Raw genomic sequence first — 24,147 nt, forward strand, 5'->3', positions numbered from 1 at the left:
TTAAAAGATCTATTTATTTATTTATTTATTTATTTATTCATTTATACAGTGTTCTACATGTATCTGCACACCAGAAAAGGGCATTAGATGGTTGTGAGCCACCATGTGGTTGCTGGGAATTGAACTCAGGATCTCTAGAAGAGCACCCAGTGTTAACTGCTGAGCCATCTCTCCAGCCCCCTCGGTTTTTAAATTTAACACATAACATACAAGCTAGAGAGGTGGCTCAGCAGTTAAGAGCGCTGTTTGCTCCTCCAAGAGGTTCTGAGTTCAATTCCCAGCGACCACTTGGAGGCTCACAACCATCTGTAAGGAGATCTGGTGCTCTCTTCTGGCAGGTAGACACACATGCAGGCAGACATTGTATACATAATAAAACTTATTAAAATAAAATTTATAAAAATATTAAATTTAAAAGATGAACAGTGATACTTTTTTCTTTCTTTCTTTCTTTCTTTCTTTCTTTCTTTCTTTTTTTGAGCTAGCTTCTCTGTGTAGCTCTGGCTGTCTTGGAACTCACTCTATAAACCAGTCTGGTCCCAAACTCAGAGATCCACCTGCCTCTACCTCCTGAGTGCTGCCACCACCACCTAGCAATGAAAATTATTATTGTTGTTGTTGTTGTTGTTGTTGTTTTTCGAGACAGGTTCTCTCTGTATAGCCTTGACTGTCCTGGACTCACTTTGTAGACCAGGCTGGCCTCGAACTCATAGTGATCTGCCTGCCTCTGCCTCCCAAGTGCTGGGATTAAAGGTGTGCACCACCATGCCTAGCAAGAATTATTAAAAACAAAAACAAAAAATGAGCAAGTAACTTATTCTTGTGACAGGGCCTCACTAGGTAGCCCTGGAACTCTCTATGCAGCCCATGTTGGTCAGAAACTCAGATCCTCCTGCCTCTGCCTCAGTGCCTCAACAACAAACAAACAAACAAACAAAAATTCAGCTCAGCACTGCTACTGTCCTGGAGCAGTGTCCACACAGAGACTAAGTTCATGGCCATGCTGGAAATAGAGCTCAGCGGTAGAACGCATGCCTCCCATTTCCAGGGCTCTGGATTCAATCCCAGCATCCCAAAAGTTATCAGGTTAGTGAAAGTGAGGTTTATACTGTGAAGCAATTTGGCTTTTTTGTGTTTTTCGAGACAGGGTTTCTCTGTGTAGCCTTGGCTGTCCTGGACTCACTTTGTAGACATGGCTGGCCTCAAACTCACATTGATCCTCCTGCTTCTGCTAGGCAGAATTACAGAGGTGCACCACCTAGCCTGGCTTTGTAACAAACTTTTTTACGTTCCAAATAAATTCAAGGGCGGGTGAGATGGCTCAGCAGGTCAAGGTGCTTGCTGCCAAGCTTGACAACCTGAGTTTGAGCCCTGGAGCCCACATGGTAGGAAGAGAATCAACTTCTGAAGGTTTCCTTTGACCTCCACTTGTATGCCACAGCACGCATATATGTATACAAAAAACAAAAACTGAAACTGTACATAAGCCAGGCATGGTGTGGCATTACCTTTAGTCCCAGGACTCAGGAGGCAGAGGCAGGTAGATCTTGGTGAGTTCAAGGCCAGCTTGGTCCACAAGACAGCCAGGCCTACGTAGAGAAACCCTGTCTCAAAAAGCAAAAGCAAGGCAGGTTGGTGGTGACACACACCTTTAATCTCAGCATTTGGAGGGCAGTGGCAGGCAGATCTCTGAGTTCCGGGCCAGCCTGGTCTACCGAGTAAGTTCCAGGATGGCCAAGGGCTACACAGAGAAACCTTGTCTCTGGTGCATGTCTTTAATCTCAGTACTCAGGAGGCTGAGCCAGAAGGATCTCTGTGAGTTTTAAGCTACCTGGTTCTACATAGGGGATTTTGGGCCAGAAAGGGATATACAGTGAGACCCTGTCTCAAACAAACAAACACACACAAAAGTATGTATATTGAAAAAAAAAAGTATGTATATTGCTTTGAAAAACAGGCATACACTAGATCTTGGCCAAAAGGCTGAGAAGAGATGAAAAATATATATGGAATTAAACAGGATCATGAACACTGAAAGTATAATGCTTTTAGATTCCCTTTAATGTTATTATAGTGGATAAACAATCACACAAAGAGAGTCATTGGTATAACCTGTGAGTAATTAACAAAAACACGAACTTGTGCAGACAGTAGCTGGGCTTTCTGTCCCCTTCAGCCCATGTTGATTCTTTTTTTTTTTGGGGTTTTCGAGACAGGGTTTTTCTGTGTAGACTTGGTGGTCCTGGACTCACTTTGTAGACCAGGCTGGCCTCGAACTCAGAGATCCACCTGCCTCTACCTCTCAAGTGCTGGGATTACAGGCGTGTACCATTGCACCCAGCTAAATAGCTATTTTTTTATTTATTTTTTATTCTATCTGTGTGAGTGTTTTGCCTGCATATATATATGTATGTATGTATATATTCATGTGTGTGTGTGTGTGTGTGTGTGTGTGTGTGTGTATGCATACATGTATGTGTGAGTGTCTGGTGCTGGCAGAGGTCAGAGGTAGACACTGGATCCCCCTGGAAATGGAATTACAGATAGTTGTGAGCTGCTGTGTGGATTCTGGGAATAAAACTCTGGCCGGCATGGTGGCGCACGCCTGTAATCCCAGCACCTGGGAGGCAGAGGCAGGTGGAGCTCTGTGAGTTTGAGGCCAGCCTGGTCTACAAAACAAGTCCAGGACAGCCAAGACTAACACAGAGAGACCCTGTCTGGAAAAACAAACAAACAAACAAACAAAACTCTGGTCCTCAGCCTGGCATGGTGGCACAAGCCTTTAATCCCAGCATTTGAGAGGCAGAGGCGTGCTGATCACTGTGAGTTTGAGGCCAGCCTGGTCTACAAGGCAAGTCCAGGACAGTCAAGACTACACAGAAAAACCTTGAAAAACAAAACTCTGGTACCCTGGAAAAGCAGCCAGTGCTCTTAACTGCTGAACCATCTCTCTACCTTGCCCCTCCTTCTGTTTTTTTTTTTTTTTTAAGACAGGTTTTCACTGTATAATCTGGGTTGGCCTGGGATTTCTCTGTGTAGATCAGGCTGCTTTGGAAACTCAGAGAGATCTGCTTGCCTCTGCCTTCAGGGTGCTAGAGTTTAAAATTGTACACCACCATGTCAGGCCTTAAAGGGCTCCATTTTAACTGCTATATATAAGTACACACATAATGTCTATAACTTTACCCCCTCAAGCCCATAAAGCTTAAATAATTTATATCTGATCCCCAAGGAATAATTGCTACTCCTTTCTAGCCCCCAACAGGGAACTTAGTGACCAGTTAGTTAGGAACAAAACAAGCTGTCACTGCCTGGACTTCTGGTCTGGCTTGGCTGTGCCGCTGGTACCAGGTGGCAGCAAGCCTCACAGTCCTCTTGGGAGTGGGTTGGGCTCTCCAGATGTGGCCAGACTGCAGCAGAGTTGTTTGTAATTGATGAGACTCTCATCAGAGAGCTTCTGAAGCTTGGGACGGTGCTTGCCGGTGGCGGGGGCAACCCCACCGCTCACGAAGACAGAAATGCCAGAGCAGGGCCGCACAGCTCAGCAGAACCAGGGCTGTGCTCACTCCTACAGCTGCATGGACCAGGGTGACAGGCTTAGGTGGCAGGATAATCCTGCGACAGGGCCCAAAGGGAGGGCCAGCCCAGTTCTCCGAACCCTCACCATCTGCCTCAGGAACATGGCTCTCACCAGCGTCATTAGCAGCCACCACACAAAGGTTGTAAGCAGCCCCAGGCTTCAGTCCCGTCAGCTCTGCCCTTCGAATTGTAGCATTGAGGGGACCAGTCTTCTGTGGAGCCCCGTTGTTCTCCCAAAGCAGAAGCCAATAGTGGCTGACCGGCGAGAAGGGAGCACACCAGTGGACCATGGCACAGCCTTTCTCAGCCACAATTTGTATTTCTCCCAGCCTCGGGGGGTCTGGCTGCTGATCTTCCCTGGAGAGCCCTGGGCACATGCAAGCCACTGGCCCAACCTTCTGCAGCTCCTTGCAGGACACCTGCAGGTGGCGGCAATGGTCATAGTTGCAAGGGACAGACCGGGAAGGTGTAGTTACCCTCTCATCATCCTCTTCCTCGTAGTCTTGCGGGGTCAAGATCTGAGCTTTGGAAACCAAGGAAGTGGTCATGGCCACAAGGCACAGAAGGGAAAGAGGGCCCAACATGGGGTCTGGAAGGGAAGGAATGAATGGGTAAATGAGGCTTCTGTGAAAAACACAACACAGGATCAAGATGCGCAAAGGGAAGAGATCGGACTGAGACACACAGTCATTTGTCAATTGATCTTCAGAATCCAGCCTTTTGTTCTTTGGCTGGTCCTCAATTCCTGTTCCCCGTCTACACTTCTGATCACTAGCATTTTTAGTGCACCGTCACCAGGCCTGGTTGTGCTTGGTTTGGGCTAAAAACAATGAAATACACTTCCACAGGAGAGGCAGATGTTTGGGCGGCACCATGCAAAGTGCTAGCAACAGGCAGCTAATGGATAAACAACAGTGCTGGGGAAAAAGGAGGAGGAGGCAATAGCTCTGAAAGGTGGAATGAGTTAGCCGCCACCCGGAGAAATGACTTACTGGAAACAACGCTCAGTAAGACTTACAAAAACCCAGACAGACAGAAGAGAGACGGGCGCCCGGGAGCCCACACTCCCTACCTGCATTTGTGCAAATCCTAGCCAAGCAAGCCAGGGTCCTCCCTGCCCACCCTCCTCCGGGGACCCACAGCAGCCTCTCACCAGTGGGTAGGCCTTGACACAGTGAAAATCTGCCTCCAGACATCTGTGAAGATCAGGGTGAGGGGGTCCCTGTCATAGGGACCAACTGTCAAGTTGTATCTTCAATTCTATTTTGACTGAGAGCTTTTATATCCCTCCACTCCGACGTCACCACCTGCCCCTGGTTGCCAAGAAGAGGGCTGGTTCCCTCAGAGGGACTGACTGAGTCACGGGGGCCGGGGATAGGGAAAGGCACATGCAGCGGTCCCAGCTGGAGGCCAGGATGCCTGGCTCCTGATGGAGGAATGAAGTGTGGCAAGCAGCCAGGGCCTGAGACTCCAAAGGCTGCGGCCATGGGAACGGGTGGGAGGGGAGTATTATCAGAGGGCGGGCGGGCACCTGGCTGGTACCAGACAGGAAAACATCTGTGGATGGTACAGGGCCTGAATTACAAAATGCTGTTCTGGTAAAAATTGTACCACATTCGTGGCAGTCATTTCCTGTCCTCTGCCTCCCAATGGGCAGAGAAGGGAGGGGTGGAAAGTGCAGAAAAGGCTGTAGGCTAGGTCTCTCCGACCTGCCCTGGCCTATCCCCCTCCCCTGGGGCAGATGAGAATCACATGGATGGAGGAGGAGGCCTGTTTCTGGCCGGGATAGGGTTTCCTCTCTAGCTTATGGATGGAAACAGCTACATTGGATGTGGTGGTTCCTGTCCTGTTTTGAATTCCTGTCCTGATTTCCTTTAACGATGAACAGCAATATGGAAGTGCAATCCAAACAAACCCTTTCTTCCCCAGTTGGCTTTTTGGTCATGGTGTTTCATCACAGCAATAGTGACCCTGACTAAGACAGTGGCCCACAGCCCACAGTGGCAACTCCGGAGGATCCAGTGATCTCTTCTGGCCTCCAAGGGTACCCCAACTCACATAAAATATTTAAAAAGGGAACACACTGGGGGCTGGAGATGTCTCAGCAGTTAGGAGTGCTGTTCTGGCAGAGACTGCAGTTCAGTTCCCGGCACTCCTGTGGGGAGGCTCATAGCCACCTGTGACTCTAGCCCCAGGGGACCTTGCATCCTCTTCTGACCTCATGGGCTCCTGCACACATGTGGTACACATATACTTATGTAGATACACACACACACACACACACAAACACAAAACAATCTTCCATGACCCAAGTTTGACTCCACAAAACCCACATGGTGGAAGGAGAGAGCTGACTCCAAAGCTTGTCTTCTGACATCCACGTAAGCAGCTGGCACAAAATAGTTTATTAAGGGAACAAGGGGAAATGGGTCCGAAAGTGCTGGAATGTGAGGAATCAGCCCTCTTTTGCTCAAGAACTGGAACATGTTGGGCGTTGCCTGAGGGTGCCGCTAGAAGGCTCATGGCTCCCCAAAGTCTCAGGGGCAAGGGCAGATGTCGAGGCAGAAGTAGGCAGGTTAGCCTCTGTCAGCAAAGCTGTATCTTCCCAGGAGCCTGAACCTGAGCCAGGAAAGGCCAAACACAGTTGCAAATGAGACAGGTTAAGATGGGTGAGATCGGCACCCCCACCTCACGTCACCCATTGTACAGTGGCCCTCACCATCGCTAGCCTCCGGCTCTTGCTCATCTCCACTCAGCGGCTGCTTCTCTGGTTTCTCTTCCTCAGACAGCTGGCCCTCTTCAGCCAAATGGGGGACAACAGAGGAGTGACAGAAGGTGAGACCCAGGCAGGGAAGGGAAGTGCGGGGTGGGGGTGAGGGGGCGGGGGGGGGGGGGAGAGTGAGGAAGAGGGACCTCATCCTACCCAGTCCTGAGGGATCTTCAGGGCTCTCACCGTCCTCTGTCACATCTGACTGCTGGGTAGACTCCTCCTGGCCTTCAGGTTCCGCAAACAGAGGACAGCTAGGCTCAGTGGGTCGGCTGGCTTGCACTGCCAAGCCCTCCCTTCAGCCCCTCCCTTCACCCACAGCTCTAGAGTAGCTTGCACTTCATCCCAGAGGCAGGCAGCCCCGCTACCCCAGGCAGTCTACCTCTCAGGCACACCGCCAACCGACCTGGCTGATGGCGAGAGAGCCGCCGCTGGACACCGGGCCGGGAACTATCCCTTTGTCGGATATTGACCTGTGGAGGAGTAACCGCTGAGCAGTGAGGGCTGACTTCCCTTGGCAGCAATCGTGCCAGATTCCTACCCTGTCCCCCCCACCACCAAAGACCACCAAAGAAGAAAAACAGGGCCTTTGCCCCTGGAGACCTGCAAAGAGAAGCGGTGTCGGGGCCAGATACCGCCCCACACCCACTGCATGTAGCTGAAGAGCACGATGACGCTGAGGAACGTGAAGTTGCTGGCCACACCCACGAAGGCGCAGGTCATGGGGAAGTTGTATAGCAGGTACCTGAGGTGGGACACAGGGCCAGGAAGTAGCAGTTACCAGAGAGCACGGGCCTCTATCACTCCAGTAGGGTTTGTAGGACAGTGCGTGAGGGTGGCCACAGCTGCTTTCTGCCACTATGGCACCCACTCCCCAGCCCAGTTTCCAGACCACACCATACCAGGTTCTAAAAAAATGGCCAAGGACTTCAGGCTGCCTCAGTGTCACAGGGCCACAGCATTAAGTTGGCTTCCACTGCGACCTCACTAGTCACTCCAGTTCTTGCTCAGCAAGAGGCGGTGGATTTCATAGAGATTTCACTGGGTGGAGCAGGAGCGTGTGTGTGTGTGTGTGTGTGTGTGTGTGTGTGTGTGTGTGTGATGGAGAGGGTGGTGTGTGTGGCTCCCGCTGTGTTGCCTGAGTAGCAGGGACTAGACACAGGGCAGGGCACCTGACTCATATGGTACTTTTCCCCTTTTCATTATTCATGTTGAGAGTCTTGTTTGTAGCTCAAGATTTCTTGCCTTAGCACCCCACCCCCACCCCAGTGCTGGAATGAAAGGGTATCATCACATTTAGGATTTTTTTTTTCTCTCCCAAGACAGGGTTTCTCTGTATAGCCTTGGCTGCCCTGGACTCACTTTGTAGACCAGGCTGGCCTTGAACTCAGAGAGATCCGTCTGCCTCGGCCTTTCAAGTGCTGGGATTAAGGATGTGTGCCACCACACCAGGCCACATAACGGATTTTAAAAACTGATTCTTAAATTTTTATGTGTATGAGTGTTTGCCTGAGTATGTGTACATGTGCCACATGGATGCCTGCTGTCCCCAGAGACCACAATACATCCAATCCCCTGGGACTGGAGTTACAAGATGGCTGTGAACTATGCCTTGTGGGCGCTCTTAAGCCCGGATACGCATAGTAAAGCCAGGGAGGAGAGCCTCTGGCCTTTGTAAAATATAATGTGATGCTGTTCCTGGTCCCCTCTGCATTTGGGGGCGGGTTTCCTTCCATGGCTTCCTACCTGAGCCCAGTGAAGTGGGCATGGATCCGGAGGGAAGCGCCGTACATCTGGATGCGCTTGCTATGGATCTCAATAATTGCTCCAGTTGTTGGCACATACTGCAGGGGAGGGGTGAGAGCAGAGTCAGGCCGGCTCCTGCCGCGCCAGCCTTTGTGGCTATTGCAGTTGACTGCGCACGGGCCCTCAGGTGTAACCTGGGCTAACAGGGCCCCGCAGGTGTAACCTGGGCTAACAGGGCCCCGCAGGTGTACCCTGGGCTAACAGGGCCCCTCAGGTGTACCCTGGGCTAACAGGGCTGTCTGTCAGGTGTACCCTGGGCTAACAGGGCTGTCTGTCAGGTGTACCCTGGGCTAACAGGGCTGTCTGTCAGGTGTACCCTGGGCTAACAGGGCTGTCTGTTGTCCCACTCACCGAATTCTCCCTATAGTCCGAGTAGAGTTCGACCTCCAGCAGCTGCTTCTGCTCAGCAAAGCCAAACAGCAGGAGGCTGGAGAACACCAGCGTGTCAAGCATCTGGAGCAGGTGGGAGCGGTAATGTAGCATCACCTGGTGGGGCCATGAGACCAGGTTGGGGACAGGCGCTCTCTCCAGTCCGCCCACGTGTGAGCGGTCCATGTGGGCAACACGCTCATTCTGGGCATGCTTCTCCACCTTCTCTTTCTCGCTCCCAGTCTCCACCCAACCTTTCCATCTGTCCCAATAACCGCTCCCTACTACCCAACCTCATATCTCAGATCTAACGCAGACACGGCCCCCTCTCCCCTGCACGCGAGTAAGCAAGTAAGCAGTCTGCTCTCCTGTACCTTCCCTCTGTACTCTGTCTTCTGGGTTGGAATCTGCGTCCCAGTGCACCACCTGAAGCCTTCCTCAAATGCAGATGTTCACAATATGGCTCTCCTCACAGTCTAACAGTGGGCTCCAGCGCTGCTGGAGCGCCCACTACATGCTAATAAGAACCCTATATTTCTTCTTAGTCTTGCAAAGAGGATGTTACTCTTTTTTTGTTTGTTTGTTTCTTAAGTGGATTCTTCACTTATCCTGGGGTGTGGGCCTGATCTCAGAGCCAAGGAAGTCTTCTCTGGAAGCACTAGTCACTTGCCTCATTCCTAGACTGTCCATAACACTTACTGAGCGTGAAGACGTCGAGATGACACGGCCACCTCTGGTGTAGCAGGAAACAGTGACTAGGAACATGCCCAGGGCTTGATTCACAGGGGACTCTGGCAGTTCAAGCTCCAAGGTGACTCGGTATGGCTGTCCATACATCAGTACCTACCCAAGGTAACATACATCTTGTTGAAAAAGTTTTTCATGGGGACAGATGGCAAGGGGGATTTTTTTTTTCTTCCTTTGCCGGGGTGGTGGTGGCGGCGCACGCCTTTAATCCCAGCACTTGGGAGGCAAAGGCAGGAGGATCTCTGTGAGTTCAAGACCAGGCTGGAATTAAAGGTGTACACCACTATGCCTGGCTTAATTATTAAAAAAAAAAAAAAAAAAAGTGGACAGTCTCCAACCCTTAAATACCCTATAAACTCCCATGGACAGCCAGCACACAGGCCACCCATTGTTTATCATGACCTGATGCTGCCCTCTCCTGGTCACAGGACACCCTGGCTTTTCAGCCGGCGATCTTGTTTGCGGGTTTGAGTTTATTTGGGGGTTGGGAGTTATCAGGTAGGGAACCCTATGTTTTGAGAGAGTCTTGCAATGTATCTCTGGCTAGCCGGGCACTCAGCATATAGCCTCAAATTCATGGAACTTTTCTTGCCTTGGCCTCTGGTGCTGAAATTTTGGGCATGCAGCATCACACTCACCCTGTCGGCTAGGTCTGAGTTGGACTACTATACTGGCCTGGGAGGAGCCCTGTTGCATTTCTTTTCCAGAAGTGAACAGTCACATTGCCAAGTGGGCCATCTGTGATTCAGGCCTGTGTGCCGCTGGAGCTGTCCCCCTGGGCCCAGCCTGACCTCGCTTGCTAATTAAGCAAGTACAGCTAAGCCTCCCCAGCCAGCTCTTGCACAATCACTGTAGTGGCAGATCATCCTGTTATCCTGGTCTCTCTTTTAATTTTTTAAAGGCAATTTAGTTTATTAATTTAAAAAATGAAATTTATCTATTTCTGTTTGTGTGTGTACAACACTGAATTTATTAAAAATGATAGAACTGCCTGGGGTGGTGGTGCATATTTCTAATGCCAGCAGTCAGGAGGCCAGTGGAAGTGGATCTTTGTGAATTCAAGGCTAGCCTGGTCTTGGCTATCAGTCTTTCTTAACTTGAAAGTTTTGTTTTTGTTTTTTTTTTTTTAGTGGTATTTAAGAATAAACTAACTTTATGGTAAGGTATCAACAGCTCTGGCACAGTGGCACACATCTGTAATCACAGCTACTTAAGTTGACATTGAAGGATGCTTTTCTCTCTCTCTCTCTCTCTCTCTCTCTCTCTCTCTCTCTCTCTCTCTCTCTCTCTCTGTGTGTGTGTGTGTGTGTGTGTGTGTGTGTGTGTGCAGAGACAGGGTTTCTCTGTATAACCCTGGCTGTCCTGAAATTCAAGAGATCTACCTGCCTCTGCCTCCTAAATGCTGGGATTAAAGGCGTGGGCTGTCATTGAGATTTTAATTTGGTACTAGAAATTGAATCCAGGGCCTTGCACATAGGAGGCAACTGGGACTTGGTAGAGTCCCTGACCCTCCTTCATCTGTTTTTTTTTGGGGGGGGGGAATTCTAGGGTACTGCTATATAGGCCAAGCTGATGTCACATTTAGAATAACCTTGCTGCCTTTTCCTCCTAGTGTTGGGCTTACAGACATGTGCAGAGTGATTGGGACCACATTCCAGACTTTCCCCACCTTTCTCACACAATCAAGCTTTCCTGACACCTCTACCTAGCTCTCACACTTACCCGGTCACGTCCATTCTTAGCCAGTGAGACATTGGCAACAGGGAAAGAGCAGAGCGAAGCAGTGGAGGAATCACAGTCTGTCCTAAAGGAGAAGGGATCAGGTGTACTTCGTGGAGTTACAAAGCCCACCTGCCCACACACCGGGGCTCCAGGGCTCCCACCTGCCCACACACCGGGGCTCCAGGGCTCCCACCTGCCCACACACCGGGGCTCCAGGGCTCCCACCTGCCCACACACCGGGGCTCCAGGGCTCCCACCTGCCCACACACCGGGGCTCCAGGGCTCCCACCTGCCCACACACCGGGGCTCCAGGGCTCCCACCTGCCCACACACCGGGGCTCCAGGGCTCCCACCTGCCCACACACCGGGGCTCCAGGGCTCCCACCTGCCCACACACCGGGGCTCCAGGGCTCCCTCCTGCCCACACACCGGGGCTCCAGGGCTCCCTCCTGCCCACACACCGGGGCTCCAGGGCTCCCACCTGCCCACACACCGGGGCTCCAGGGCTCCCACCTGCCCACACACCGGGGCTCCAGGGCTCCCACCTGCCCACACACCGGGGCTCCAGGGCTCCCTCCTGCCCACACACCGGGGCTCCAGGGCTCCCACCTGCCCACACACCGGGGCTCCAGGGCTCCCACCTGCCCACACACCGGGGCTCCAGGGCTCCCACCTGCCCACACACCGGGGCTCCAGGGCTCCCACCTGCCCACACACCGGGGCTCCAGGGCTCCCACCTGCCCACACACCGGGGCTCCAGGGCTCCCTCCCGTCATCCACCCCTCTTCTCCATGGCAGGGAAATGGGAAACAAATGTGGCCACGAGATTCAGGATCTCAGAATAAGGCTTTCATTCTCTTCCCACTATTTCAGTTTATTTCCTCATTAAATCAGAACCTAGCCAGGTGTGGTGGTGCACGCCTTTAATCCCAGCACTCGGGAGGCAGAGGCAGGTGGATCGCTGTGAGTTCGAGGCCAGTCTGGTCTACAAAGTGAGTCCAGGACAGCCAAGGCTACACAGAGAGACCCTGTCTCGAAAAACAAAAAACAAAACAAAACAAAAAAATCAGAACCTATAGTGAGGAGCCAAAGGACACTAGGTGTCTCTACAGGCTTCCTTGCAGAGCTCATGGCGTAGAGACTTCAGGGTCCCATCCTAGAGATTCTGACTCAGCAGTTCTGATCTAGTTTCAAAAAGAAAACATTCCTTCAAAAGGCTCTATGAATACCTCTTTTCAGATAAATTATAGACAAAAACCGAACAAGGTATATGGTATATGGCTCATACCTGGGCGCACATGCGCACACACAAACACACGCCCTATATATATAAGACTCACGTTCTCACCAGGTGTGGTGGAGCACGCCTTTAATCCCAGCACGTGGGAGGCAGAGGTAGGCAGATCGCTGTGAGTTCGAGGCCAACCTGGTCTACAAAGTGAGTTCAAGACAGCCAAGGCTACACAGAGAAACCCTGTCTCGAAAACCCAAAAAGAAAGAAAAAAGAAAGAAAGAAAGAAAGAAAAGAAATAACAGCACATGACTAGGGATTGGGGACAGGGAAGTAAAGATTTTAGGCTGATAATAAAACCATTTTCTGTATGTAGTGATTACTAGTCTTACAGCTATTGTGGGGAGACACACAGAGAACTTGGCAGCATAAGTGAAGCAGGCATAAGCTGGGAGGCTCCGTAAGAAGCAGGACTGGAGGAGGTCGGTGCCTTCGGATTCTTTGTACACCAGTGGGGGTGAGTGGCAGCGACTGAAAGGCAAAGGAGCTACTTCCTGAAGCCTCCTGTGTTAATAGCCAGGGCAAGTCTTACGCCCACTGGGTTGAGTTGGGTCAAAACTCTAAAGTGGCTTAACAGAACAGACTCATTATTTGAGTCTAAAGCTGAATTTTCTTTTTCTAGACTTCAGTTTTTGTTATTTTTCTTTTTTAAACAAAGTCTCAACCTGTAGCCCAGACTGGCCTAGAACTCATGGTAATCCTCCCAATCCAGCCTCTCAAATACTGGCATTACACACGAGACCAGGACTTTTCTAGTTTTTTAACCAGAACTTAGCAGCAGAGGTAGACCTAGAAGCCCAGAGCCCGACCAGCCCAGACCTGCTCCAGCCTTAGCTTGTGAGGTAAGACATCCTGTTAACACACTGGGATAAGATTTCACCCTCTGTCAATACTGGGATCCAACAGAGGATGCGCCAGGAGTCCTTGCAGTAATTTTCAAGGTAAGAGTCTTGTCCCTGCCTGGAGCAGCCCTCTCACCTGTAGTGGAAGTGCACAGGGCTGAGGTGGCTGACAGTCGGCATGTACGAGTAGTAGAAAGAGCCATAGAGGAAGACAGACACCCAGAGCAAGAGGAGGATGGTGCAGAGGAGCACCCCAAACTGCAGCAGCAGCCTGCGGGCACGGACTGCCAAGATATGGCCCACTTCCTGGGCCCACAGTAAGGCGGGTACTGGCGGGTCATTGACCATGTTGGGGACAGCAGAGGATCTGGTCCCAGCTTCAGGCTTTGAGTTCCTGGCTGGTCTTCCACAGGCACGATACCCTTGGCCATGGGATAGGGCAGCTGAAGGTTTCTCCTGGAGAAAAAGAAAGGAGAAAAAAAAAATAGTTTCTTTCCCAGGGGAGCTAGGGATAAAAAAGACAAGCTAGTAAACTGGCTTTGGGAAGTAGAGACAGCAGGACAAAGCAAAGTCACTGTTTCACATGTGCGTCTTTTCCATTGCCGCCTTCACCTTCCTCCCCCTGAGTGCTTTTCCAGCCACTGCCTCAACGAACCCTTCCTCCAATCACCGGAGCCTGGGACAAACCTCCTTGATATAGTCACAGCTCTATTACATACAGAGACCAAGGAACTTAAATCTCTCTCAAAACGCAGATGACACGGATCCACAATGGCAGGGGTTGGTTGCAAGGTGAGGGCGAGTGACTTGCCTACGGTCGCACAGCCAGTCCGGCTCAAAGCCTGCAGCAGCCTTAGAACAGTTACAGTAACCTCCCGAGTTCTACCCCGCGCCCGGACCTGTGCTAGCTCTCGGAGCGGGTGATGCCTATCCGGTGGCACAGCTCCCTGCGGCCGACGTTGCGGTGCCCACCCCTGGGGTAACGCGGTAGTAGACATCAGCCCTCCACCGCAAAGAGGCGGACTCACCAGTCTCCGCAGCCCAAGCAGTCTAGAGAAGGGAGTTCCGGCTGCCGAGGGAAGCCCCGCCCCTTCTCTCAGTCGCCTGTTAGGCGCATAGGAAAAGCTCCTGCAGGGGCGGGGCCCTGAGCAGGGGGCAGAGCCTGTAAAATGCTTTGCTCCGGTCCCCACTGTCTCTACCAGAAGCCACACTTCAGTTGAGTGACTAAAGGGGCAATACACTCCTCATTCAGGTCCCATTATAACCCCCAAGGCAGTATCCTCCTTTCGGGGCCGCAATCCCGGCCTTTTTACCCCACAAGCCAGGCAGGATCCGGGTGGAGGCCCGGTTAGGGGAGTGGAGACGGTGAAGTAGGAGCTATTTTTATTCAGCAGAATTCCATGGGTCTGTAGGTGTCCAAAGGGAGTGGAGGGGGAAAGACGGGTTCACGCAGAGAACCTTGCACCGGGCACGGATAGCTTGCCAGTCAAGCGTGGCAGCATTTCAACCCCTTTCAGTCTCCAGGTTTTAGGCTGTGTGATTGACCTTCTGTGACCCACGTGATGCAATCAACCTCAGAATCCCTACAAAAACACGAGACCAGGTCTCTGAAGGTAGTATCTTCTAGAACACATCCTCCAGGAGGCAAGGCCAATGTACATCTTTTTGAATAGCAGCAGTCTTCTCAAATCACATGAAAAAAAAATTAAAATCAACTCCCTATCTTCCCAACTCACTGCTTGCCACCGTACTCCCCACTCCAAGAAGCCCGCCTGGGTTGACAACATTCACACTGCCTCCCGTGTATGGCGGCTTACCTCCTCTTTGTCCGATCCTTTGACCTGGTCTCTGCATGTCCCTTTCCCTCCAGCTTGTCCTCTTTGGTGTATCATTGCTTTAGATATCTTCCTGACGGGTCTCTCTGCCGCCCCCTGGGTCACCCCACTCAAGTCACTTGTAGCTAGAAAGTGGTGATCTGGCAGCTGCTCACCTGTAGAGCATCACATTTTCCTGGATCTGCAGAATGGAGGGTCACTGAAAGAAACGAAGATTCAGGTGCTAAGTGCTGTGTCAGGGTGGGGGTGGGGGTGGGGGTGGGGGTGTGCAGCACAGCTGATGTCAGATTTTCAAATGAGCAGGGTCTCCTGCAGCGTGTACAGACTCCTGCAGGGTTCTCACAGGCCCAGACCACCCCATTTGAGAGGGGGAGCCTGCTTCAGCCTCAGGTCCTTTGGGGAGGGCTCTAGTTCAGACTAAGGACTTCTACAATGGGCATGAGCAGGGAGTGAGGTAGTAACTGTGGGGGTGTGCACAGGGGACGCAAACAGCAACCAGACTCCCCCACTGGCCAGGCAGTTGGTATGCTCCAGAATCTGAGCAGCTCCTTCTAGCATCCTTCATCCTTCAGGTACCAGCCATCTGGACAGTGCTTGAGCAGCAGAAACTGAGACCACCCCTCCAAAGGAACTCCACTCTGAGCATCTTTAGTTACCTTCTCTGCATTGCCTGTCACTGCTACAGATAATTTTAGCTCCAAGTCCCTGTAGGGTGGGGCACCTATCTGAGGCAGGGTTTGGTGCCCCTTCCTCACTGACCCTGCGTCCCAGGCTGCTGCTGCCGCCTGTCACTTCAGGTGAGTAGAGAGCAGCTTGTTTCTCTCATTAGGGCTTAAGGGGACAGGTGGCTGATGTGATTTCATCAGGGTGGGGCTCTTTCCGACTGAGGCTTTCATTGCTGGTAACATACTTGGCTCAAAGACTGAAAATTCTTAAGTCATTTGTACAGTGTAATGACCAAGATGCAGGGAGTTGGAGAGCATTTCATCTCAGTGTTTCCATTCTCCCCTCAGACAAAAAGAGAGGGGATGGCTAATGAAGAATAGAGAAAAATAGGGGGACAAAATATTGGGGTACAGTCTCAGCTGTGTGGTTATTGAACTGAGTGCTTCGGCTTAGAGTACTGAGTTGTCTGTCTTTTTCCAGCATGAAAGGGGAGACCCCTGTTAACAGCACTATGAGTATTGGCCAAGCACGCAAGATGGTGGAACAGCTTAAGATTGAGGCCAGCTTGTGTCGGATAAAGGTGGGTGCGACCCTGCCTCCCATTAGTTCTCCAGGCCTCAGCTGTAGGTTTTCACCCCCCGGGGGGGGGGGAGATGCTTCTTTTTTGATAGTCTGAAGTCAGAGGCAAACCTGGGCTTTGTCAGCAAAGCTGTTCCTGAGGACTGGGGATACGGGAGAGGACTGTCTCAAAGGGCACTAGAAACTAAAAGAGAGCCTGTTTGGCGAAGGGAGCTGCAGTCCCTTTCAGAATTCTGCCTAATGTTCCCCATCCTGGCTGTGCCCCAGGTGTCCAAGGCAGCAGCAGACCTGATGACGTACTGTGATGCCCACGCTTGTGAGGACCCCCTCATCACTCCCGTGCCCACTTCGGAGAACCCCTTCCGGGAGAAGAAGTTCTTCTGTGCCCTCCTCTGAAGAGCGTTGCCCCTCCTCTTAACTCCTCAGCTCCCTCCCCGAGGCCCGCCCTTAGATCGGAAATTGTAGCAGTCTGATTCCACCCGTACCTACCCTGAGGTTATCTGAAGCACAAGGCCCTCCCTTACCCATGCCTGCCCCTTTTCCTCACCCTCTGAGGCCGATTCCAAGCACCTCTTATTCTATCCACGGAAGGACCCCGCTAAACTACTAGAATCCTGCTTGTTTCCCTCTGTGATCCATCCGTTCAGGTGATGGAGAGGGGGATACCCGGGTGCTTGCTCTAAGTCTCACCTGGAGCTAGTGGAAAGATAAAGGCATTTGAAGAATAAAGTCATCAAGAGCCTCAGAGGACAGCGCCTAAATTAGCGTTCTTGGTAAAGAGGATTCCTAGTCGATACACTTGCCATATCCAGGGAACAGGGCCAGTCGAGCCGGTTAGACATTATAAGGGCTGGAGAGCGCCGGGCGGGAGGCGCGCGAGCGCCCCCAGTGGGGGGTTGCTGAACGAGCGCTCAGAAGCCGCGGAGCATTCACACTGGCGCGCAACGAAAGCAGCGAGAACTTCTCTCCGCACCCCGAGTATGGTGGGTTTCCGCGGGCCCAGGGACAGCAGCCCCGGGTGGAGATGCTCTGGACGGAGGGGCGGGACAGGGCGACTCAGCGCCCGCAGCCGATGTCCAAGATGGCGGCTGCCTGTGCGTGCGTGTGGTACAGCACTTTTCTTAAAATGGCGGCCCCCAGCGTTCTCAAATATGGAAAGATCCCTGCTCTTAAAATGGCTTCCCCTGTCCTCTCGAAGTCAGGCTCTGTGTCCCATAGAATCTGGAGAAACCAAGCACCGGGGGTTAGAAAGAAGAGGTCAGTATGGTGGCCACACTGGGGAGGCAGAGGCAGGTGATCGCTGAGTTCCAGGTCAGCCATGGATACAAAATGAGATCCTGACTTAAAAACAAAACAAACAAACAAACAAACAAACAAAACCCAAAACCCCAAAACCACTGGTCTCTGGGCCCAGGGCCCATGAAGCACAATGTGGATTTTGTGAAAGAATCTCAAATGTGTTACAGTCCATTTTGGAGCACTGTTCCTTGGTCTTTCTGGGAGGTAAACAGTACATTTCAGTTTGTGTTTCCTTGCTAAATTGAGCCTTTTTATTCTCACCACAAGGTGACTGAAGAACATATATTAGGAGAGTACCTAACACTTCGTTGTAAGGGTTCAGAATGTTGCCTGGCCAGAGAGCATGTCTCATGGGCAGAGGCAAGAATGTGGTGGTACCTGCCTGTAATCCCGGCACTCTGGGAGGCAGAGGCAGACAAAACACTTGAGTTCAAGGCTGGCCTGATCTACCAAGCGAGTCCAGGACAGGTAAGGCTACACAGAGAAACCCTGTTTCGAAACAAATAAATAAAAACAAAAATTGTTGGAGGCGTCCATGTGGTGGCGGCACAGGCCTTTAACTCCAGCACTCAAGACCAGCCACGTCCACAAGAGCACAGGACAGCCTGGGCTCTTACAAAAAGAAACCCTGTTTTAGAAAAGAAAAGCAAAGCCAGGCACGTCTTTAATCCCAGCACTCAGGCAGAGGCCGGTGCATCACTGTGAGTTCAAGGTCATCCTGTTTTACAGAGACACCCTGTCTTGACACCCCCCCCCCAAAAAAAAAAGGAATTGGAGAAGGTTTAGGAGACTCATTATCTTCCTAGAAGCTTTCTTTTTTTTTGGGGGGGGGGAGGCTTCCAGACAGGGTTTCTCTGTGTATCCTTGGCTGTCCTGGACTCGCTTTGTAGACCAGGCTGGTCTCAAACTCAACAGAGATCCACCTGCCTCTGCTTCCGAGTGCTGGGATTAAAGGTGTGCACCACCACGCCTGGCTGCTTTTTTGTTCTAAGAGTGAACATAGCTGCTATAGACCCTGGGCCATGATTTAACTGCCTCAGCTGTTTTTATGCATCACCATCTCCTGATTTCAGAGACATCTGACTAGGAAGGACTGGTAAGAGGAGTTAAATTCTGCATGGATAGAATTGTGCTGCTCAGAATGACCAGCATGTTCTCAGGATGGACCACCATTCCCAGCCCCCTTTCCTAAACCTTGTCCTTTCCCAACATGGTAAGTGGAGTGGAATAAACAAAAGTGGGGCGGGGGTGGTGACAGGCAATTCCCTGATGTCATGACTCAAATGACTGAATAGGCAGAGGTGCTGGAGGTGCCTGACTGCAAGCCCAGTGACCTGAGTTCCATCCTTGGACTCAACAAGGTGGTGGGGCAGAACTCAGAGTTCCTCTGACCCCCATAAGGGTGTGTTGGTCAGCACAGGTGTACGCACACCACCACCAGACTTTCAGTGATGAAGTCTGACTTCAGTATTTTAGAATCGTTGTTCCTTCTTTCTTGGCATGTGTGGAAACTCCAGAACAGAGCCTTGTTATAATCTGTTTGTTCACAATGCCTAGTATGCAATAGGTGTTTAATATATAATGAATGGCTTTTCTATTTGTACATATAGCTTAAATTGTACACAAGGAATAGCAGAGACTAAAAACCTTTTCCTAATGTATTAGTGTTGGGCAAATACCAAGGTAGTAAGAAAATCTTATCAGCTCAGATGTGGCAAAAAGCCAAGAGTACTCAAATGTAACACCAATATTAGATTAACCCTTACTCTACCTTACCCTTTAAGACATGCATCTTATTTTTCTCAATTTGGTACCTATTCAGGTGTGATGTCAGGTTGAGGAAACAGGGCTAGCAGCTACTACAGACAAGGTGTAAGCCATACCCACTAAAAATAGACTGGGGCTAGAAAGATGGCTCTGATTACATCAGCTGTTGCTCTTGCAGAGAACCTGGGTTTAGTTCTCAGCACACATATGCTGTCTTACAACTGACCTTAACTCCACCTCAAGTAGATCCAACACCCTCTTCTTGCTCTGCACACACCAGACATACACACGGTACATACAAATACATGCAGGAAAAACATGTATAAACATAAACCTTTTCTTTTAAAAAAATTGGTGCTGGGTGGTGGTGGTGCAGGCCTTTAATCCCAGCATTCAGGAGGCAGAGGCAAGATCTATGTGAGTTTAAGGCCAGCCTGGTCTACAAAGCAATAGCCAGGGCTATTACAAGGAGAAACTGTCTTAAAAACAAAACAAAACAAAAAATTAGAGCTGTGGACCATTAGCAGATTTTTGGAGACAGGGTTTGATCGTCGGCCCCCAACTCCCAAGTGCTGGGATTATACATAAACACTGCTATACTCAGCTGTTCTTGGTTTATATATGAAACAGGGTCTTGCTCTGTAGGCCAGCTTGATCTAGAATATACTAGCATTGAATTCACAGTATTTCTCCTGCCTTGACCTACCTAGTGTTAGGACAAAAGACAGGTTATATCAGGCCCAGCTGTGCACTAATTATAATTAGTTCTAACACTAAGTTTAAAAAGTCCCAGGAACGGAGGCCAAGAAGATGGTTCACTGGATAGATGTGCCTGCTGTCCAGCCTGATGACCGGCATTCAATCCTTGGGACCTACCCTTGGTAGAATAGAGAACAAACACCAAAAGTCATCCTCTGGGCTGGAGAGATGGCTTAGAGGTTAAAAGCATGGCTGCTCCTCCAAAGTTCCTGAGTTTAATTGCCAGGAACCAAATTGTGGCGCAGACATCTACAATGAGATCTGGTACCCTCTTCTGGAGTACAGTTGTATATGCACGTACAACACTGTATATAGAATAAACACTTTGTTCTTCAAGACAGGGTTTCTTGGTATAGCCACAGCTGTTTTGGAACTCACTCTGTAGACTAGGCTGGCCTCAAACTCCCAGAGATCCTCCTGCCTCTGCCTCCCAAATGCTGGGATTAAAGGAGTGTGCCACCACGCCGGCCTAAATAAATTTTTAAAAAATTATTTTTATTTTTATTTTATTTATCATATATGCACAGTGTTTTGCCTGCATGTACACCAGAAGATGGCATCAGATCTCATTATAGATGGTTGTGAGCCACCGTGTGGTTGACTGGGAATTGAACTCAAGACCTTTGGAAGAGCAGCCAGTGCTCTTAACTGCTGAGCCATCTCTCCAGCCCCAATAAATCTTTTTTTAAAAAAATCCAGCCTCTGATGTTCAATCAGCTGAGAAGAAGAACAGGAAGTGGAAGGCGGGACTTCCTGGAGGGGAGGAGGAAAAGTTGGACGGTTGGAGAAAGAGGCTTTTTTTTTTTTTTTTTTTTTTTTTAGCTTTTCAAGACAAGGTCTCTCTCTGTAGCCTTGGCTGTCCTGGACTCACTTTGTTGACCAGATTGGCCTCGAACTCACAGCGATCCGCCTGCCTCTGCCTCCCATGTGCTGGGATTAAAGGCGTGCGCCACCATGCCTGGCAAGAGGAGGTTTTTGACGGAGGATGACGGAGGGAACTGGACAAGGACCGGCTCAGGGGTCATGGTGGCAAGTGTTTAGAATATATGTATGTTATATAAGGTTTAGAGTAGTTTGTTTAGTTTACGAGTAGATTAGAATCAGTTCAGACTCTGCCCAGCGAAGTGCTGGCAGCTTTAAAGTACGTTTCAGTCTCCCTGTGTCAGTTATTTGCTTTGTAGGCCGAACAGATACAAAATACTGTAACACAGGTGTACCGTGGAACATGTGTGCCCCCACATACAAAATTAACAGGTTAAAAAACAAACAAACAGCCGGGCGTGGTGGCGCACGCCTTTATTCCCAGCACTCGGGAGGCAGAGGCAGGCGGATTGCTGTGAGTTCGAGGCCAACCTGGTCTACAAAGCGAGTCCAGGACAGTCAAGGCTACACAGAGAAACCCTGTCTCGAAAAACCAAAAAAACAAAAAAAAACCAAAACAAACAAACAAACAAACAAAAGTTGGGCTGTGGAGATGGTGAAGTGGTTAAGAGCACTGTCTGCTCTTCCAGAGGTACTGAGTTCAATTCCCAGCAACCACATGGTGGCTCATAGCCATGTATAATGAGATCTGGTGCCCCCTTCTGGTGGGCAGGAACACATGAAGGCAGAACATCGCATACATAATACATAAATCTTAAAAAAACAAAACAAAAAAAAAACAAACCCAAACCCTAAAGGTATTAGGGAGCCTAGTATGGTAGCAGTCTAGGTTACAATAATCAATAAATACCCTGTTTCAAAAGACAAAAACAAAACAAAAAGTTCTAGCTCCCAGCAACAGCACATACACACCAAACCCTGTCTGTTCAGTACTAGTGTTGTAATGTTTCTGTTTTAAAAAAAAAAATTGTTTTTGTTTTTCGAGACAGGGTTTCTCTCTGTAGCCTTGGACTCACTTTGTAGACCATGCTGGCCTCGAACTCACAGTGATCCACCTGCCTTTGCTCCCAGAGTGCTGGGATTAAGGGTGTGCATCACCACACCCTGCTGTTTCTGTAATTCTCATTCTTCAAATTCATTAGAAAAATGAAAATTTTTCTTCATAATAATTATTCGTGCATAAATTTAATGACTTTCATAAATGAAACCTTTGATTTAATCTCAAACATCCAAATCCAAGTGATTTTAGCAGAGCCCAAGAGTTAAATTTTCTACTCTAACGACTCAAGATCTTAGTATAAGAGAGGGGGTGGGGGGCTTGATGGTCTGGACACTTGCTGCAGAGCACCAGGATTCAGTTGCTACCATCCCCATAGAAGCTCACAACCATGGCTGACTCCAGTTCCAGAGGATTCAATGCCCTCTTCTAGCCTCCAAAGGCATTGCATACATGTAGTGGATCTAGACGCAGGCAACACACTCACATAAATAAAATAAAACATAAAAAAGAGGTTACTATAAGCACACGTAGGGTAGACAGACCTCCCGTATAGCTGATTCCTAAGTGAAGGCATTATAGAAAGGGTACAGCAGTCACACACACAGAAGCTACCCTTGGTTGTACCTAGTGCACTTTAATAACTAAGCATTTAAAAACAGATGAAGGGGCTGGTGAGATGAGACGGCTTTGCACTTCATGCAAGTTTGGCAATTTGAGTTTGATCCCTGGAACCAGCATAAAAGTAGGAGGACTCAACAAAGTTGTCCTCTGACCTCCATGGGACCTCTATGTCCCCATCTTCTGAATGTACACTTGATCACTGTGTACATCTGTGCACACCCCAAAATTTAAAATAAGCGAATACGCTATTTGTGGTGACAAACATGTATAAATGCTGTATTTTCGGGCTTAAGGCATGATGATCAAGAGTTCCAGGCCAATCTGGGCTACAATGAGATTCTGTCTCAAAATAAATAAAAAGTACATTATTAAAACAAGCACCTCCAAAATCCAGTCAGTGCAGTCACAGGAGATAGGGAAATTCAATCAAAATGGTAATTTATTCTAAAACTGGAACTACCGTGCCCACTTTTTTTTTTTTTTTTGCCAGAATGGTGTAATGAGAACAGGGTTAAGATTTACAGATGTAAACAATAACACAGTTACATTTTTAAAAAATGGTGCCCCCCCTTTTTTTACTGGCCACTTCCAAGAATGCTTTACAGGTTGTGCAAAAACATTTACAGGCTCCATGTGGTGTTTGTTTTTCTCACAAACGTTTCCATCTATAACTACAACAGATGTCTGATACGTCCGCTAAGGAAAAGCCAGGGATCTCTCCTGTTACCCTCCCCCAATACCATAATATTTCTTTTCATAATAAAAACACAAGACAGAAACAAAATGCAGACACCTCCGTTGACACAGGGGACCTCCTGGACAGATCCAGCAAGGATGTGGCCGTTTCCTTCTTCATTCAACTACAAAACCAGCTTTTAAAAAAGACAACTTGGATTTTTCTAGCATCAAAAATCAATAGGAAGTATACTCTCTAAGCCCTGTTGCCCCAAACTTCAGCGTTAAGTTTGTGCCTGTCTGAGGGCCCTACCATTCAAACCCAAGGTCACAGACTACTATAAAAGTATTATTTGTTGGAGGACTAAACATCTGAAGCAGTAGCTTCTACCTCCAGAAATCTAAGTTTTCTACTATAACATAATCTTCTCCTAAGGGATTTCTTTTGGCTCCAGTTTTTACCTTTTTGCCCTGACATTATAAACAACGCTTTCTCAAACTCCCTTAATAATGTCAGTGAGTTACAAAAGATACATGCAGTAATTCCACCCACTGCCACACACAGGTCCATTTGTGGCACCTTAAGGGACAGGTGCAATAGAAAAGACACAGTATGAGCAAGCTCATCTCATCTCCTTCCAGGCCCCACTATGGCCTTTACAAAGAGGCCCTTGAGCAGAAGGGTGTGTCCCAACAAACAGGAAAGTCAGAATGAGGGTCTGCATACCCCAAGAAGCAAGCAGTGTACGGCAAGGACATCAGGGCGGGGCGATCCAAACCTCAGCACAAGGTCAAGTAAGAACTCTTAACTGCTAAGGTGAGGAAGTGTAAGTCAAGTATGTTCTAGTAGCTCAGCCTAGAGGTTTTCTCATCAGGAAGTACTGTAGGATGCTGTTGCTGTTGCTCAGTAAGCCTTTAGCTAAGCAAGATGAGGATTTAAA

The 24,147-nt window shown here is 49.5% G+C and overlaps 3 protein-coding genes across 8 annotated transcripts; 1 reads left to right on the forward strand and 2 right to left on the reverse strand.

Moving 5' to 3' along the window:
• Positions 1 to 2,186: 2,186 nt before the first annotated feature.
• On the reverse strand, positions 2,187 to 5,209 carry LRRN4CL (LRRN4 C-terminal like). The gene is made up of 2 exons (XM_084773487.1): positions 4,733 to 5,209; positions 2,187 to 4,168 (listed from the first exon to the last, which is right to left on the reverse strand). The coding sequence occupies exons 1-2, from the start codon at positions 4,773 to 4,775 to the stop codon at positions 3,447 to 3,449; spliced, it is 765 nt and encodes a 254-aa protein (XP_084629613.1). The 5' UTR covers positions 4,776 to 5,209; the 3' UTR covers positions 2,187 to 3,446.
• A 738-nt stretch (positions 5,210 to 5,947) lies between these two features.
• Positions 5,948 to 17,979, reverse strand: BSCL2 (BSCL2 lipid droplet biogenesis associated, seipin). 6 transcript variants are annotated; one of them, XM_084773474.1, is made up of 12 exons: positions 17,177 to 17,979; positions 14,941 to 15,157; positions 13,260 to 13,579; positions 10,991 to 11,072; positions 9,221 to 9,364; positions 8,504 to 8,638; positions 8,093 to 8,190; positions 6,950 to 7,091; positions 6,753 to 6,819; positions 6,503 to 6,574; positions 6,299 to 6,376; positions 5,948 to 6,198 (listed from the first exon to the last, which is right to left on the reverse strand). In XM_084773474.1, exons 2-12 carry the CDS (start codon positions 15,013 to 15,015, stop codon positions 6,050 to 6,052), a joined length of 1,362 nt encoding a protein of 453 aa, XP_084629600.1. In that variant the 5' UTR covers positions 15,016 to 15,157; positions 17,177 to 17,979; the 3' UTR covers positions 5,948 to 6,049. The 6 variants fall into 6 exon arrangements, with proteins under 6 accessions (XP_084629600.1, XP_084629599.1, XP_084629603.1 ...); XM_084773473.1 differs by having other exon boundaries at positions 16,894 to 17,979; XM_084773477.1 differs by lacking the exons at positions 14,941 to 15,157; positions 17,177 to 17,979 and adding an exon at positions 14,152 to 14,276.
• GNG3 (G protein subunit gamma 3) lies at positions 15,317 to 16,948 on the forward strand. The gene is made up of 3 exons (XM_084773493.1): positions 15,317 to 15,755; positions 16,105 to 16,204; positions 16,471 to 16,948. Exons 2-3 carry the CDS (start codon positions 16,106 to 16,108, stop codon positions 16,597 to 16,599), a joined length of 228 nt encoding a protein of 75 aa, XP_084629619.1. The 5' UTR covers positions 15,317 to 15,755; position 16,105; the 3' UTR covers positions 16,600 to 16,948.
• Positions 17,980 to 24,147: the final 6,168 nt, after the last annotated feature.

This window comes from Acomys minous (genome assembly GCF_964271855.1).
Source record: "Acomys minous genome assembly, chromosome: 2".
In the NCBI taxonomy this organism is placed as follows: domain Eukaryota; kingdom Metazoa; phylum Chordata; class Mammalia; order Rodentia; family Muridae; genus Acomys; species Acomys minous.

Excerpts from the sequence above, each read along its gene's own strand:
- BSCL2 (XM_084773472.1), bottom strand. The coding sequence starts at position 14,121 with ATGTCTACTACCGCGTTACCCCAGGGGTGGGCACCGCAACGTCGGCCG. Across the intron at positions 11,073-13,259 it reads CCTGTGCACTTCCACTACAG|GACAGACTGTGATTCCTCCA; the intron begins GTGAGAGGGCTG and ends CTTCTCCTTTAG. Across the intron at positions 6,199-6,298 it reads AGAGCCGGAGGCTAGCGATG|GTTCAGGCTCCTGGGAAGAT; the intron begins GTGAGGGCCACT and ends TTCCTGGCTCAG.
- LRRN4CL (XM_084773487.1), bottom strand. The coding sequence starts at position 4,775 with ATGTCTGGAGGCAGATTTTCACTGTGTCAAGGCCTACCCACTG. Across the intron at positions 4,169-4,732 it reads GTGTCAAGGCCTACCCACTG|ACCCCATGTTGGGCCCTCTT; the intron begins GTGAGAGGCTGC and ends CTTCCCTTCCAG.
- GNG3 (XM_084773493.1), top strand. The coding sequence starts at position 16,106 with ATGAAAGGGGAGACCCCTGTTAACAGCACTATGAGTATTGGCCAAGCA. Across the intron at positions 16,205-16,470 it reads CCAGCTTGTGTCGGATAAAG|GTGTCCAAGGCAGCAGCAGA; the intron begins GTGGGTGCGACC and ends GCTGTGCCCCAG.